General features: G+C 57.5%; 2 protein-coding genes and 1 long non-coding RNA gene across 9 annotated transcripts in view; 1 reads left to right on the top strand and 2 right to left on the bottom strand.

Moving 5' to 3' along the window:
• The window catches only part of ATP2A1 (ATPase sarcoplasmic/endoplasmic reticulum Ca2+ transporting 1), a 17,243-nt gene extending 15,675 nt beyond the window's left edge, over positions 1 to 1,568 (bottom strand). Inside the window, exons 1-3 of one of the 2 annotated variants that reach the window (XM_040258518.1) lie at positions 1,244 to 1,568; positions 863 to 880; positions 382 to 464 (exon numbers count right to left, since the gene is read on the bottom strand). In XM_040258518.1, coding sequence (XP_040114452.1) covers positions 382 to 464; positions 863 to 880; positions 1,244 to 1,361 — 219 coding nt within the window. In that variant the 5' untranslated portion in view covers positions 1,362 to 1,568. The remainder of the gene's footprint in view (positions 1 to 381; positions 465 to 862; positions 881 to 1,243) is intronic. The other variant, XM_040258528.1, reaches the window with a different exon arrangement.
• LOC120877481 overlaps positions 1 to 5,620 on the top strand; it is a 6,175-nt gene extending 555 nt beyond the window's left edge. Inside the window, exon 2 of the long non-coding RNA XR_005724359.1 lies at positions 5,281 to 5,620. This is a non-coding gene — a long non-coding RNA (uncharacterized LOC120877481). The remainder of the gene's footprint in view (positions 1 to 5,280) is intronic.
• Positions 5,598 to 14,316, bottom strand: SH2B1 (SH2B adaptor protein 1). Of its 6 annotated transcripts, none has more exons than XM_040258710.1 (10): positions 13,839 to 13,942; positions 10,891 to 11,915; positions 10,204 to 10,305; positions 9,867 to 9,958; positions 9,580 to 9,755; positions 7,830 to 8,033; positions 7,423 to 7,634; positions 7,114 to 7,285; positions 6,560 to 6,659; positions 5,598 to 6,376 (listed from the first exon to the last, which is right to left on the bottom strand). In XM_040258710.1, exons 2-10 carry the CDS (start codon positions 11,824 to 11,826, stop codon positions 6,358 to 6,360), a joined length of 2,013 nt encoding a protein of 670 aa, XP_040114644.1. In that variant the 5' UTR covers positions 11,827 to 11,915; positions 13,839 to 13,942; the 3' UTR covers positions 5,598 to 6,357. The 6 variants fall into 6 exon arrangements, with proteins under 6 accessions (XP_040114644.1, XP_040114601.1, XP_040114608.1 ...); XM_040258682.1 differs by having other exon boundaries at positions 5,599 to 6,376; positions 7,058 to 7,285; XM_040258691.1 differs by lacking the exon at positions 13,839 to 13,942 and adding an exon at positions 12,265 to 12,861 and having other exon boundaries at positions 5,599 to 6,376; positions 7,058 to 7,285.
• Between the last annotated feature and the right edge of the window lie 1,486 nt (positions 14,317 to 15,802).

The following is a 15,802-nucleotide window of genomic DNA, read 5'->3' on the forward strand; positions in this document are numbered from 1 at the left end:
TGGGAGCCGCGGTGGCCTGGGAACAGCAGTAGCATCTGAGCCCCGGAGCCCGGCGCTGGGGGGGTAACCCGAGCCCTCGGAGCCCTTGAAGCTCCGGGGGCGGCTTAGCTTCAGTGTTTTGGCTGAGAACATCCTTAAAGCTTAAAATAAAACCTGCCTGCGGGGTGTGGGGGAGGACAGAGGAGTATGCAAGTCAGCGTCATCCCACTCCCTCAGTTCTAGTCTGTAGGACAGGATGCTGAGGGCTTGGACCAAAGGAGCCGCTGATTTGGGGCTGCCCACGAGCAGATTCCCCAGATCCCCCCAATCCACAGCTCAGGCCAGCCCCTAGATGCACCTCCCCGCCACCTCCCCCGCCCCACCACCGCGCAACACACTTACAAAGGAAATGCAGGCAGCCAGGAGAAGGATCCGCACCAGTAGGTCTTCAAACTGCTCTAACACCAGCTCCCACAGGGACTTCCCTGAGGGCAGAGGCAAGGGTGAGGGGAGGGAGGTGGCGCGGGTGGTGGGGGGGCGGCGTTAAGGTCTGACGGATGAATGCAGGGACTCCAGGTGCAGGCTGGGGTCCAGCCTGGAGCAGGAAAGGTCTAGGGTGATGGGCAGGCCATTTGGTACTGAGAAAAGGGCTGAGGGAGCTGGCCCGAAGTCCAGAAACAGGCTCCTCAAAGTGATGGGCAGTTGTTCAAGGATTGGATGCCTCAAGGAGAACGTGCCTGGAAACTTCTGCCCCCAGCCAGACTCTAACCTTTGGGGAGGAACATTTGCCCCAGGAATTGGAAGGAGAGGACAGGGAGAAGGGAGTGGGGCCCAGAGGGAAGGAGGTGTCATTTATGAGAGCTCAGGGCTTCCAGTAACTTACCCTCCTCAGCAGGGAGCTCTGCCCGGGGAAAAAGAAGAAAAGGACATTATTCATTTGGCATTCAGTCTAATGCCACCCACAACCAGGACTTTGTGGCTAAGGTAAGAGAATCAGGCCACCAAAGAGCTGAGGTTCACCGAGGTTGTCCCGAAAAACTTCCCAAAACTCAGGGACTCAGGGATCCTGATTTCTCAGTATCCTCCCCTCCCTTGCCCTCAAGTGACCAGGTCTTGCCTCTTCCCTAAGATACCCTAGAGGGAGAGGCTTTAGTGTATGTGTGTCAGTGTGTGTTAAGTGAGTCTGTGTGTGTCTGTGTCTGTGTGTGTATGTTGTGGGGATGTAGGAGGGTGTTACCAGCCTTTTCCTCCAGGGAACACTTACCATTATGGCCATATTTCTCCAGATGCCGCTTAACTTGGTCCGGGGTGAGGCCTGTTGTTTCGCTCACCCCAAAATAGGCCAAACATTCTTCTGTGGTCTTGGAGTGCGCAGCCTCCATGGTGCTCCCTTCCTGGGGGCCAGGGGGCGGTGTGTTCCTTCTGGGGGGGTTCTCACACGTCGGGGGCCTTCCTCAGTGTATCCACCTGCCTGTTTGTCTGGGTTTCTTCCTTTTTCTTTCCTTCCCCCCCCCAGGTTATTCTTCCCTCCACGAAGCTCTGACCCCCGTTCCACTTACAGCAGCTGGCCACCCCCCCCAGCCCCCAGCTGGTCCTTATGAGGGAGTGGGGGGGCCAGACTCCCCCCTCCCTCAGACCAGGGATTGGCTGGCCGGGACTCTAGCAGGAGGGGTCAGAAGAGAGAGATATTTCTGCTGACGAGGGGGAACAGTGGGGCTGCAGCCTGAGATGTCACTCATGAGGGAAGCTAAGGTGGCCCCAGCCCCAGGGAAGGGGGCAGGGAGAGACCTCAATTTCTGTCTTCTGCTGCTGAGCCCTTCTCCAGTTGCCCCGACTTCTTGAGCTGCACTGAATTTCTTACAGAGTCACCCCTTCCAGTTCTTCCCTTCAGCCCACTTCTCTCTATTCCCTTTCCTCGAAGCCCCTTCCCATCTCATCCCCTCTGAACCTACTTCTACTGCTGCAGTCTCAGCCTTCCTTACTGAGTTTGTTGAAATGGCAGCAGAGATACCCAGCCCTCAGGGGGCTGAAAACGGGGAGAACATCCTTTGGGGGCAAGAGGAAGTGGCTCTAGAGGAACAAGGGGAAGCAGGGAGGGGAGAGGGTCAAGGGGACAAGGCAGAAGATGGTAACCCTACCCTAGGGAGGGGTTGCTGCAGCCATCAACAAGGGATTTAGTGTCCAGGCCCTGGTGAGCAGAGCCAGGACTGCTTGTCTCTCCCCTAAACTGCCCCCCCCCTCCCCATGGCTCTAACTCAACCTCTGGGAACAGAGCCTTCAGGGCCCCCCCATCCTTGAGAGGGAATCCCCCCCACCAAGAAAATGGGATACCCAGGCAGCCGGGAAACCCAAGAGCCTACAGAATGTGCTGATGGCAGACAGAGAGGGATCAAAGTTTCAGAATGGGGGCAGGGGTCACCCCAAGTCACGGAATGAGGGTCACCTCGTCCCACGCTGTGCTCTCTTCAATCCACAGGGTTTACATGGCAGACCCTGGATGGCATGTGGTCTGCACTCCACCCTGGCCCCGAAGGAGCTGTGCTCAAGGGGGGTGAAGATGGAACTGTGTGCTCAGGCGCTGGGCATACCCGGTGGGCAGAGGCGTGAGGGAAGGGGCATCAAAGGCAGGGGCTGGGGAAGCAGAGGCTCCAGAGGCAGGGAATGGACGTGGGCAGATTGATGGGGACAGGTCTAGGGGAAATAAGGACAGACAGAGCTGGGGGACTAGAGACAAGGCTGCCAGGGTCAGAGGGAAGTCTGAGGAGCAGTAGGGAAAACGGACAGCAGGGAGGTGGCAGGCGGCAGCCAGGTGGGTGGGGGCCCAGAGCTGGGTGCAAAGCCACAAGTTGTTGCTGAGCGGCTGGCCTCGGTGTCAGCTTCCTCGGAGAAGCAGCTGCTCTGAACCCCCCACCCCCACCCCTGCTCTGGGATAGGGGCGTCTGTTGGTCACTACTAGGGCAGCAGGAGGAGCAGACAGAGGGTGGCATGGGGCATGGGCAGGGGAGGAAACGGGGGCAGAGAGGAGGAAGGTTCCATGAGAGAATGGTGCGAGGTCAGTGAGGTGAAGCAGCAGCCTCGTGGAAGCAGCCCTGGCCTCAAGTCCTTCTGTCTGGGGCTCAGTTTCCTAAGTCCACAGTGAGGCACATGGACCGCTGCAAGGGTTCTCACGGTTGCTTCCCTGTCTGGCACCCAAGTTCCCAAGCAGACAGTGGTATAGCAGACAGTGGGGCAAAGGAGAGGGGAGCCCCACTTTGGGGGGTAGGTAGGCCAGCAGGGGTGGTTGGCACTGCAGGATCTAGCCGCCCCCACCAGCTCATCCTTTCTTCTGCCTGCACTTGGAGGGGAGGGTGGCTTCTCGGGTGACTTAAGGACATGGTGCTCCTTGCCTCCCCCATTTCATGGGTCCAATAAATCCCTCCCTGAAGCAGAATCCTGCGGTGACCTGGGGGAGTTTGGGGGGCTCAGACAAGGGGGTATGCGTGTTGGGGGTCACACCGCCAGGCACCTCCACCTGGCCGAGCACCTACCTTCTTAGGCCAGTATCAAGCCTTTCGGTGCTGGCTGGCCTGTCCCTGCCACCCCCTGGAGGAGTGACAGGGGCACGGTCTTAAAGGAGCAGGAATGCCCAAACATGGAGAAGGGGGAGAAGACTGGACAGACTGTGGCTTCAAAGGACTCAGACCATGAGGCTGAGGGAAGGACGCAGGCTTTACAGGGCACCGCTGCCAACGAGGCCCTTTAAGGTTATTCATTTCTGCCTCCCTCAACTTCCCAGAGGGGAAATGGCAGCCAGGAAGGGAAAGCCACCAGCCAAGAGCTGCAAAAGGATCACCGTCAGGGAGGCTGGGTGTGAACTGGGATGGAGGCGCATGCTCTTTTGGAGCACCCCCCACACACACACACCATTACACCAGGGTCTCCAGGCCCAGAGTTGGAAGGTGTTCATCCCATCCTGAGGGCTGGAGCTGAGAACGGGAGCGGTGGACTTCTAAGGGACCACTGAGGCACGGCCTGGCCATTCCCCAACAGTTCAGAACTTCGGCCAAAACATCAGTAGACAGGCTTAGAGGGAAACAGTCTCTTAGGCTCCTCCAGCCAAGATATGCACATCTTGGGGGGGGTGGGGGAGGGGGAATGAGGGGGTACCCTTTGCCCACCCACCTTCAGAAGGCGAGGCCCTGAAGGCTGGCAGGGTTTGGAGAGGGGCGGGGAGGGGGAGCCTCACAGCACCAGTTGCTGCTAGATTAGGAGAAGATGAGCTCCTGCTTACCCTGGGGCGCCACAGCTTTCTCTCGCCACCTCACTCTGTGAACACAGCATCCAGATCCCCAATCCATCCCCCTCCCTCTGCAAGGCCAATTCTATCCCCAGGCTCCCTAGGACCAGGTTTGGGGGAGCCCTGAGGATGAGATGAAACCAGGAGAGCTTCCCCCGGCAAGCCCCCAGGCTGGGTGGCCCATGAGCCCAGCTGTCTCCTGTCCATCTCCCAACAGGACGCAAGGCCCAGAATAGCAAGGTCATGAGCATGGGTAGGGCCTCCTGGAGGTGGGGGCAGAGGCTGAGGGGCGTGAGCGTGGAGCCTCCACACTGCCTGGGAAGGGAAGTGGGAGGCAGAATGGGAAGGGGCCCAGCCAGATGGAGGTGGGGGAGGGAGAGGGCCAACAGAACAGGTGGGACTCTTCAGAACCCAGCTCCTCCTCGTTGGCACCTGCAGAGCTGGGAAGCCCAGGGGTGCCCTCAGTTGGAGGAGGGCACAGCCCCAATTCAGTCCAGAGAGCAGAGCCTGGGTGCTATGGGGGAGGGGTACAGGGAGGAGAGGGAGACGTCGCAAATTCAAACACTCACAGGCCCAGCTAGGCGCCTCCTGTGAGTAAAGTGGGCCAGTGGGCGTGGAGCAGATGTGGAAGGCGGGTACCACGTGAGGCTGGATCTTCTGACTTTGGGGAAGAACCAGTGATCTGAACTTTTATGTGAAATTCCAATGGAAACATCATCCAGGCCAAGTAAATCATGTCAGTGGCTTCAACCTAGATGAACCTTCCCATTTTACCGATGAGGCTACTGAGGCCTGGAGAGGTTACACCTTGCCCAGGACACACCGCAAAGGCAAGAGTGGAAGCCAGCACTCTTTATCATCCAGCCTTCAGCTTTCCAGCTTGGCTCTGAGAAGAGGGGCAGGTCAGCCTGCCCCTGGAGCTCTCTGCAGCTAGGCTGTGGTGGCCACATTCAATGTCTCCCAACACAGCCACCATGCCCCTAGCCCAGCCCCTCACAATCTCTCCTGGCCTGTTTTCTCCCCAGGGTAAGAAGCCTTAACTGAAGAATTCAGAGCAGGAAGGTCTGTACTGACTGGAGATCATCGATCCTGCTGTTCATGGTCCTGTCCCATTAAGCGAACTTGGCTGGAGACCCTGAGAAGCACCATTTGGCTCCGCACTTAACCCTCAAGAAACAGGACAGTCCCCCAGGGAGCAATGGGCCAAAAGCTCAGAGACTCAAGCTGACCCAGACCTCTGGCCTCTCAGCTCTGAAGTTGGCAACACTGAGTGGGCTACTTTCCTGACCCGCCAGTCCCAGCCCCGCACTGCAAACACTGGCCACAGCCATCACAATGGAACTGAGATAAACCCTTTTATTTATTTATTCTTCTCCATTTTGTTTAAAACAACAAGAACAACCACCTTAATATAACTGACAGCCCTTCCCCCTCACCCTTCCTTGGGCTGAGGGGTGGTTAATGGGGAAATGGCCCCCAGGGATGGGGCTGACTGTAAGAGCCCCTAGGGAGGTAATGGAGCCTGAATCCCCTGCCCAGGGGATGGGGCACCTGTAGTGTATCAACTGGGGAGTTAGGGCTTTTGAACCTTTTTGTACCAACATACATGCCCTTGGCCGTCAAGGGTCAGGAAGCATGTGGCAAGGGGATTCTCACTGCTCCTCTGTGTCTCGGCCCAGCCCCAGTCTCACCAACTGAGGGCTGGGGAGCAAGAAGAGAGAGGGTGGGGTAGGGTGTCTCACACAAAGGAGTACTGGTTATTTATGGCTCTGGGATGGCCCCCTTCTTCTCCGTCGCCCCCTAGTGGTAACTGCTGGAGCTGCACCATCAGGGTCACCCCGGGGCCCCCAGCAGATCCAGCGACTCCCTGGGCCTCCGTGCCTGGGGCTACGACCTCTTCCAATTCAACCACGGGGACCAGCTCAACCAGGGGGACCAGTTCTTCCTGGATCCCTCCACTGCCCGCTTTCTCTTTCTCTTGCCTCTCTTTGGCTGCTGCGGCTGCGGCTGCTGCTGCCGCCACTTCTGGCGCCCCCGACGCCTCTTCTGCCCCAGGATGTGGGGGATCTGTCCATGAAGGGGGTTCAGGGGGCTGGGGTGGGTCATGGGAGGTGCTCGGTTCTGGATAGGAACGGTAAGAAGACAGACTGATGGTGGAGGGAGGCAAGCTCTTGGAGCAGCCTCCCCTTCGCTCATCCCCTCCCCGGAGCCATGTGCTATCTCCCCCAGATCCCGTCTCCTGAGCAATCCCCCCATCCATGGAAGATGGATCATGGGCGGCGGTGAGAGGAGGACCACACTTACACACAGTCACTCGCTCCGAAGGGCATGAGGGTGGAGGAGGCATCGGGGTAGCATCGATCTCCCTCGCACACCCCTGCATGGCTCCCGGCCTGCTCCCGGCCTGGGGGGGTAGGGGAGGGGCAACGTGGGGACAGACGGGACATTGGGGGTGGGGAAAAGGGAGAGATCAGACAGGGACATCAGACACCAAGGGAGGAGGGAGGGGGATCAGACCGAGCACCCCCAAGAAGGGCAGGCCCAAGGCGAGGCTGTGATGGAGGGCAAAGACAAGGCCAGGGAGGACGCATCTAGGAGACAGACAGACGATGGAACAGACGGGCCGATGGAATGGGAATGCGCGAAACCCAGCTCTCCACTTCCTCCCGGCTCCAGCATGGAGCCTGCTGCCTTCCTACATCCCCATGGGCTCCTTTTCCCCGAGAGACCCAACACACAGGCATCTCCTCTGCCCCCGCTCTCCTCCTTGGGGCCCCCACCCCGTCTTGCTGGCACACACACCTCCTCACTTCTTGGGTGCACGGGCACCTCCTCCCCTGCAGACCTGCTCTGCTCACCCTGCTGTCGCTGGGAGGACACGACGTAGCTGACAAGGACAACGTCACTGGAGCCCCCAGACTCCAGGGGAATGGGGTGCATCCGGAAATGCTCGAGCATATCAAAGATGGACTGGAACCACAGGTGCTGGACCCGGCACTGGCCTTCCTCATTCAGCGACAGGCGCAGGTGCTGAGGGCGGGACGGGTGGGGTAACACTGGAGCCTGAGCCCTGCCAGTCACAGAGCCCTCCTCCCCCGATGGCAGCACTCCCCCACTCGACCCGCAGGCCCGCTGCCTGCAACGGAGGCTCCTTCTCAGGCACTCACCTTGGCCTTGCCCTGGAAGTTGAAAGTGAGGACATATTCACCCCGCCTCGTCTCACTCTGACGTACCAGGAAAACCCCGTGGGAGCCAGTGCCTCCAGCCAGCACTAGCTGGGCGGCCTTGAGTCGAGAGAGCATCCCGTGGAACCAAGGATACCCTGAGAGGGGCTGGTCCCCCTCGCCTCCCTCTGGCTCTCCTTGGAACAGTAAGGACCCTTCAGGAAAGAGAGAGGGAAGGAAACCAGGTGTCAGGGAAGCCACCCTGATCCCAAGGAGAAGAGAAGCCTTGCTCTTCCCTCATGGGTTACTCCCGAGCGCCCCCAGGTCGGACCCCTGAGGATCCCAAGACAAGAGTTTCAGGCAGGTGGGCACCAGGCCTGGAAGCAGACACACACTCACACCTCTGGTACCTGTGGCCGTTTCCGGAGTGTCCAGGGGTGGGTAAGGGGCTGCGAGGGGATGAACGGTCCCTGCTGGGGGTCCCTCTTCAATGGGGATCCGTGGGGGCAACTCTGGGGGAAGCAGTTCCATTGAGTCAAAATGGGAGGCGGCGATGGAGGCGGAACTGGGGGAGATGGATGCCGAGGGGCGGTCTGACAGGCCCCCGTAGGCCCCTAGAAGAAAAAGGGGAGAGTAAAACTGAGAACTTGAAGCTTCTTTTTGGGAGGACTGGTCTGCCGGACCCACTTCCCCAGTGGCCAGGCTACCCTGTGGGCACTGGCGTCAGCCGGCCGAAATGCTGGCTCCTTCTTCAGGCACTGAGCCTGATGGTTCTCATCGGTGGCTCCTAACTTATACTTCACACACTGCTGAAAGGGCTGCAGTGATTCCAACAAGGTCTTAGAATCCAAATGTGCCCACATCTCTTCTGAATCAACAGTTGAAATTACTGCAACTCTATAGTTGCAGAAATGGGGGGTAGAACCCCTCAAGTATTTTCACATTAAAAATAGGTACTTTCTTTGTCTACAGGACAAAGCCCTCAACTCTCAGTGGCATCACAGATTCTACTTCTGTGAATTCCGTCAACCTAACCAGCCTTCATGTTACCCTGTATTCCCGTGTCCTCTGATTTAGCCCAATTATCCCGCCTAACTTTCTCAGATGTCCAGGGCTCTCCCCACCTCAGGTCTCTGCTCACACTGTCTCCCTTCTCCAAGCCACGTTCTTTTCTTCTCCCCTGTGCGGAACTCCTCATCTAGCCCACCTTCCCTGATTCTCTTCCTCCCGAGTTCCCAAGGCCTCCTGTTCAGGCTCACCAGGTGGGAGCCCTGTTTTTTAGGAGTGATGTCAACTCAGCTAGACCGTGAGCCCACAGGGCAGCTCTGAGCTCCTCATCCCGCCCAGAGCCTAGCCTAGGTCGAGGAGGTACTAGGAGTTCCTGAGTGTCTGCTGAGCAGCAGGCAGGAGCCTACAGGTGCGTCCTACATATTAGTGCTGAGGACAGGAATATGCAGGGTGCAGGGCACTGTGGCTCAGGAACAAGTTGCATAGCCTTTGTCTTTGTCAGTGATCCTTGGATGACCTCAGAAAAGCCATTTCTCCTCTCTGCTCTTAGCTGCCTGAGAAATGAGGAGATCAGAACTGAAGACCTGGTAAGGTCCATTCTGGCCCCTAGATTCTTTAATACATTTGTTTACACAGGCTGTGTGCAAGGTACAGTGAAACTGAAGCTCAGAATGGAAGATCAGAAGAGTGTAGTGGAGTCTAGAAAGGTGAGCTGGGGCCAGGTAGACACATCTTTTTGTGTTTATGTGTGCGGACAGCGTATGTGTGTGTTTAAAAGCTGGGACTCAAAAGAAATCCTAGTACCATCAACATATGCACGGAGATGCAGAGCAAGAACACAACAAAGACGTGCACAGTGTTCTGCGAGCTTGGAGAAGAGAACCATTATCTCCGGCCAGAGTGGCGAAGGAGAAGGTGACGGGGCGGGGATAGAACGCTGGAGAAGGGTGGGCTTGGGGCTTGGGTCGGGGCAGTGATGATGACGGTTCTAACTGGTAAACCGTGGCTGGGCCTGTTCAGGGACAAAAGTCAAATGTTTGGTGGGTGGCAGCTGAGCGGAGCCTGGAGAGAGGGCCAGGGCCCGGATCTGCCAGCCGGGGGGCTTACATAACAGGTCCCAGGGTCCTCAGCTCTCTGAGGCCCCACCCTTACCCTGCGAAAGGCGGTCGCTGCTCTCACTGGGTCCCAGCAGCAGGCCCTGGCTGGGCAGACTCTCCGAGTGGTTCAGGCAGGGCGGCTCCAGGCTGTCTGTATTCTCCCTTGTCAGGAAGGAGGTCCCAGGGGCCAGAGGGAGGGTCATGGGGCGGGGACTGGTAGCAGGGTAGGGTCTGCAGAGACAGGGAAAACGGTGCTGGGAGGACAAGTCACCGCGGAAAGACAGACAGCTGCTCCCCGTCCGCACCTCTGGGCCCCTCAGTGACAGAAGTCGGGCTCCTCACCCTGGGCTCAGGCATTCTTGGATGTCAGACACCCAGGCCTTCACATGTAGTGCATCAGCTGTCTCCAGGATGTACTCCGAGGGGCCTTCCACCTATGGGGACAAGAGGAGGCCCACAGGCCACTTCCAGGTCTCGAGGCCCTAATGCACCCCTAACAGGAGCAAGGACATCCTCCTGCTCACCCCCCTCTCAGAAAAGCCGCCGCCCTTGGGACACATTCTCAAGGCACTTGGCATCCATGCCCTTCCTTGTACGTGTATCCCTTGCTTCAATGTCCGAAAAGAGCTTTCTCTCTAACGTGAGTGCTCCAAGAGGGCAGGGAGCCCAGGCCTCCTACCTTAACCACAAAGGTGTTCTCCCGGTCAGGCATCTCCAGGGCTGTGGTCATCCGCACATCGGTGATGGTGGAGCAGGGAATGCTCAGTCGAGGCCGAGATGCCTAGGTTGCGAGAAAGAACAAGACCTAGACTGTTGGTGCGGAGAGACAATTGTTCCCCTCCCTCCAGAGATTCGGCCTTCCTTCCACACCCAAAGGGCGTTAGACAAGTAACACTGCTTTCTCTGTCGTGCCCACAGCGACTAACCCAGAGTCAGGAGCTAGCTTTAAAAAACCCAGGCCCTCCCGGGTGGCTCATTGGTACAGAATCTGCCTGCCAGTGCAGGGGAGACAGGTTTGATTGCTAGTCCGGGAAGATCCCACATGCTGCAGGACAACTAAGTCCGTGCGCCACAACTACTGAGTCTGTGCTCTATAGAGCCCGTGAGCCGACACTATGGAAGCCAGAGCGCTCCGCAACGAGAAAAGCCACCGCGGTGAGAAGCCTGCAAACCATGAGAGTCGCCCCCCTTTGCCACAACTAGAGAAAGTCCACGCAGCAACGAAGACCCAGCACAGCCAAATAAATAAATGCAAATTATTTTAAAAAACAAACAACAAATAAGCATAGCTTGGTATGTGGGCCAAGCCACCACCCTGGTTGCTCAACCCCTTGCTCCCAGCCACCCCACCTCCGCTGGGCCTCACCTTGGGGGGTACGAAGAACTCCAGCCGACTTCCTCCTCCTTCTCCTTCACTTCGAAGCAGCAAGCGACACTTCTGCCACTGAGGCTGCCCCCCTCCCCCTGAGGTAGGCCCCGATACCCCTCCTCCCCGGCCCACTCCGGCAGGGTCAGGGGCAGCCTCTTCAGCCCCCATGAAACTCAGCAGCTCTTCCCGCTGCACCACGCCTGCACCATCCTTCAAGGACCCCCCACCCCGACTGAGTCTCAGCCTCTCGAAACGGTGAGTCCATCTGTCCCCGGGGGACGTCCCGTCGCTGACCAGTCCCCTGCTGACAGTCCCAGCCCCGCCAGAGGAATTGGAGTTGCTGTTCCCACCTAACGCTGGGGGCCCCGAAGCTGTCTCCAGGGGCCCTGCTGGAGAGGGCGGGTCAACGGTCCCCCGCCACTGCAGGATGCCGCGGACCGAACCGCGGACCGAACGACCCACTGAGCGGAGAGAGAAGCGCTTCTTGAGCTTCGGCTTCGAGGAGGTCGTAGAAGAGGAAGAGACCGAGGAAGGGAGGGGGCCGGCCAGGTCCTCAGATGATCGAGAAGGGCCCAGCACAGCCAGGGGCCCGCCCGCCCTGCAGCTCTCAAGGGACAGGTCGTGTGGCAGGACCTCCACACCAGGACTCAGAGGAGCCAGGAGGGGTGGCGACAGGGAGCCGGAGGCCCGGGCCACCTCTGCTTCAAAGTGCTGCAGGAAGAGCTCGGCAAAACGGCGGGAGAAGGCGGCCTCGGCCCCTGGCCCCGCATACTGGGGGTGAGAGGCCAGGTAGAGGCGAAAACGGCGGGCAAAATCCAGGGCGGCCGCCCGGGCGTGGGACTCACAGAACTCCCGCCAACTCGGGGGAGGCGGCGGGGGTAACGGGGGAGGGGAGGGCGAGGCCCCATCCTCCGGGGAAGGGGCACCATTCATGATGGCCCCCAGGAGGCGGAGAGGGGGAGCTTGTGGGGAGGGGCGGCAAAGAGAGAAGCGGCCAGAAGACACGGGGTGAGCGGCAGCAGCTGCAGAAGGAAGAGGCACATATATGGAGTCACTGCTGAGGTGGGACGGGGCCAGACCCCCTCCTCTGAGCGCAACTGGAACACACACCACACTGCCTCCCTGCCCTTCCCCAGGTCCTTGCGCTCCACAGGCCCCAGCCAACCAGCCCCCCCACCCCCACCCCCGACTCCAATGTCTAGCCTGCACCCTTCCTCCTGCTGCCTCCCCAATCCACATTCCCTGGCTTCAGCTCCAGGTGTGATGGACGGCTGGACAGCGCCTTCCTCTAAACAGGAGTCTGTTTCACGTTCCCTCCCTTCTCTAAAATGATCCTTCGATATTCACCTGCTTCCCAGTTGCTGTTCTTACCTTTCCCTGCGAGAGGTTTTAACAACCTCTGTAACAGAAGAGGAACCAGGAGCTCAGAGTTTCAGAACTCCAAGTCCCCTGTCTTTCCCACGGCATAGTCCTCATCCCCAGGCACTGACTGTGCCAGTCTCAAGTCACTGCCCCTCACTGCCCCAGCTCGCAGGGGAGCCAGGCCTGCAGAGCTTAAGAGACCCTGCCTCCCATGGTCCATCACTGAGGATGGAGGTTGCTCATTAAGGACAGACCGATGAAAGCCAACCCCAGGGCCCAGTACCCAAGCACTGTACTTGGAAAGCTTGGAAGGGCCAGAGCCCACTTCTTGGGTGGCCCTCCAGTCTGGGGCCCAGAGGCAACAGCAGTGTGGGCTGGGTCTGGGCGAGTCTTTGCTGGCCACAAAGTAAAACAGAAAGCTTGGGGCCTTGGGTTTCTCACCTTCCTCTTCTCTCACAGAGAAGTGTGCCCTAAAGGCTGGTTAGCTTGGTGGTTAAGGCCATAGGTTCTGGAGTTAGACTTAGGATGAAATTCCATCACTGCCACTTATTAGCTGGGTGATCTTGAACAAATTACATGTCCTCTCTGAGCTTTGGTTTTCGTATTTATAAAACAGGACTAATGATCCCTAACCCCTAGAACTGTTGAGACAATTAAACAGGACGTGTCCCGGCTTGACACAAAGTAAGTACACAACAAATGACAGTCGTTATCACTATCTTTATGGGGTTCTGATTTTCTCAAAGAGAAATCAGCAAAAGGAAGAGCCTTCCCAAGGTCTTACAACTAGCAAGTGGCAAAGCTGGGCAGGGAATTTACAAACCCATGGCTCCTCTGTTAGTGTTCCTCCCCCATGTTATACTTGAAGATGACTGGCACCAAGGGAGTGAAGGCAGTTCAGGCAAATCTCCCCAAACCCCAGACCCCCCTTCAGACCCAGGTCAGCGCCCCCTCCCCTTTCTCTTTGGCTTGGACCCTACACACTCAGATGGCTCCAACAATAGGGGCAATTCCAAACCAACGAGAAGACGCCAGGAGATCTAAGAGTCATGGAGCACGGGGGAACCGAGCCAAGAGGTGTACACACAGCAGAGAGCCCAATCTCCAGGCAGAGGCCACCTCAGCTCACACCGGCCCACCCAACCCTCTGCACCACAGGCAGACACAGCCCCCCTAAAGGCCCGCTGACCCTGCGGGCCCTAAGCTGGTGAGTCAGTTTCTCTTTCGTCAAGCGGGACTCAGATACATTTTCCCACTGCACCTGCCTCTTGGCTCAGTTCTGATATTTCCCGAAGGGCGGGTGGTGGAGGGTGCAGGCTCCGCTCCGGGCTCGGACCCTCCGGACCCAGTGGTCAATCCACTCCGACCCGACCCTCCTCCCCGGACACCCTCTACCCGCCCATTCCCCGGGGCCGCAGCCCCCAAGGAAGCAGCCCTGTCTGCTGCACTCTCCGGGGCCGGGCGCCCCTCCTGCCTCTAGACCCCCCACGCCCGCCCCCACCCAGGGGTCCTCGCAAGCGCCGGGGCCGGGTCGCGGAGAGGGAAGAGGGACTTGAAGAGGGGGGTTCCGGTTCCGGTCCCACCTGCATCTCGGTCCCCGCGGTTAGCTCCGGCGGCGGCGGCAGCTCCCGCTCCTGCCCCACCCCCTCCCCTCCGCGACTAGCTCCCAGCCCAGTTCTGCGCAGGCGCCGGGACCCCCTTTTTCCCGTCACCGTAGGAAGCGACCATAGAGAAGAGCAGGGAGAAGGAAGGGCACCTTCATACTCACTTCCGCCATCCTCCCACTCCGTGCAGCCCTTCCAGAGCTGAGAGTATGTGAGTCTCGGAGGGCTCAGGGACTTCTCCAGTTGCACCTACCAGGGTTGGCAGGAACAGCCATAAGAAGGGGTTGGGTCCTACCAGAACATCCTCCCGAAGGAAAGTCGGGACAAAGGAGAGCTGTCAACCATAGAGAAGGGACTTTAGTGGAGTAGAGTCTCGAGGGCCTGACGGAGGCTAGAGGATCCAGGTACCGGAAACCAGCGAGTTGAGAAGGGTTTTTGAAGGGCCCGCCGCAGCCTAGAGCGCCGTCCTGGGCCGCTGAGGGGTTCGAGGGCACCGCCCCCAAGGAGCTGGGGGAGGGAAGATGCGGGTGACCTTGGTGAGGCCCTGAGAGGAGGCGGAGCCTGAACTTACGACCTTGGTGGTTTCTTTGACAAAGTACTGGATGTTCCGGGAGAGTCCGTCTCTCAGCTTGGGAAATGGAAGTGGGGGCGGTAGGAATAATGAGGTCAGTTTTGGGCGTGTTTGTGGGACGTCAGGAGACATTTGGACATAGAGTCTGGAGCTCAGGAGAGACATCAAGGCCAGATATAGAAATTGAGACGGTATTAAGGTGTAGTAGAGGGCAGTTGAAATCATGAGCACGATGAGATCTCCACTGGCCTAAGCAATAAGGGACTCTTTGGACTCAAGCCATTGAAAAGAATGGATCAAGTTTCTTCAGGAACAGCTGAATAAAAGAGCCAGAAGATATCAGGAACTTGTGGTTCACCTCTAGACTGAGCTCTCCCCGTGCCTCTCTTCGTGGCAAAATAGATTTCTATAGCTCCAAACTTAAGTCCTAATAGCCTAGCAACTCTTGTAGGGGTATGTTTTTCCTCTGAGATTTGCAGTAAAATTTCCAGAACTGACTTTAGCTGATTGGCTTGGATCACTTGCTATTCCTGAAACACAAAGTCTTGGCCTAGCCAGTCTTAGTCCCCATCTCTCCCCCAGCTCTAACCGAACTAGCATCAGCTCACCAGATGGCCTTTGTTAAGGTCTTCATCACCATCTTTGTCCATCCGTCTTTCCAATTCAGATGTCAGTGGAAAGGACTCTAGTTCTGTGATCACCCCCCTCTTCCCTGACAGGTTCACACACCCTTTCTCTGTAGTTGGCCCATTGTTGTCCAGAAGAGAGACAAGGTGAGGAATACAGAAAGGGGCTGGTGATGATGAATTAGGTTTGGAAATGTTGTCTAAACTGTCCAATAAACTGTGCAATGACTGAAATGTTCTCGATCAGGACTGCCTAGTGTGGTAGCCACTAGCCACATGTGGGTTTTGAGCACTTATAATGTGGCTAGTGTGACTAAGGAACTGAAGGGTTTTTTTTAGTTAATTAAAATAGTCACATGTGACTAATGACTTACTGTACTGGTGTAAGAGATGTCTGAGGACAACTAGGTGGAGCTGTCCAGCAGCCAGATCTACAGACCTGTGATCAGACACAAGTAGTGTTTAAAGCCATGGACATGAATTAGATTGTCCTGGTAATACCTGTAGAGAGAAGAGGGCCTAGAACTTAATTTTGGGAAACAAACCACATTTAACGGGCAGGCAAGAAAAAAGAAGTAGAAAGTGCCAAGATGATGTCTTGGATCAGGTTTTCCAGAAGCACACCCAGAGATGAGAATCTGTGTGCAAATGATGTTTTTTTTAAAGTGCTACCAGGAGAAACTAGTAAAAGAGTGGGAGGGGCAGGAGAGGAAACCGAGAGAACGTGTGATCTCAGAGAATGTGTG

The sequence above is a fragment of the Oryx dammah genome, unplaced genomic scaffold (genome assembly GCF_014754425.2).
Source record: "Oryx dammah isolate SB20612 unplaced genomic scaffold, SCBI_Odam_1.1 HiC_scaffold_2, whole genome shotgun sequence".
NCBI classification, from domain to species: Eukaryota; Metazoa; Chordata; class Mammalia; order Artiodactyla; family Bovidae; genus Oryx; species Oryx dammah.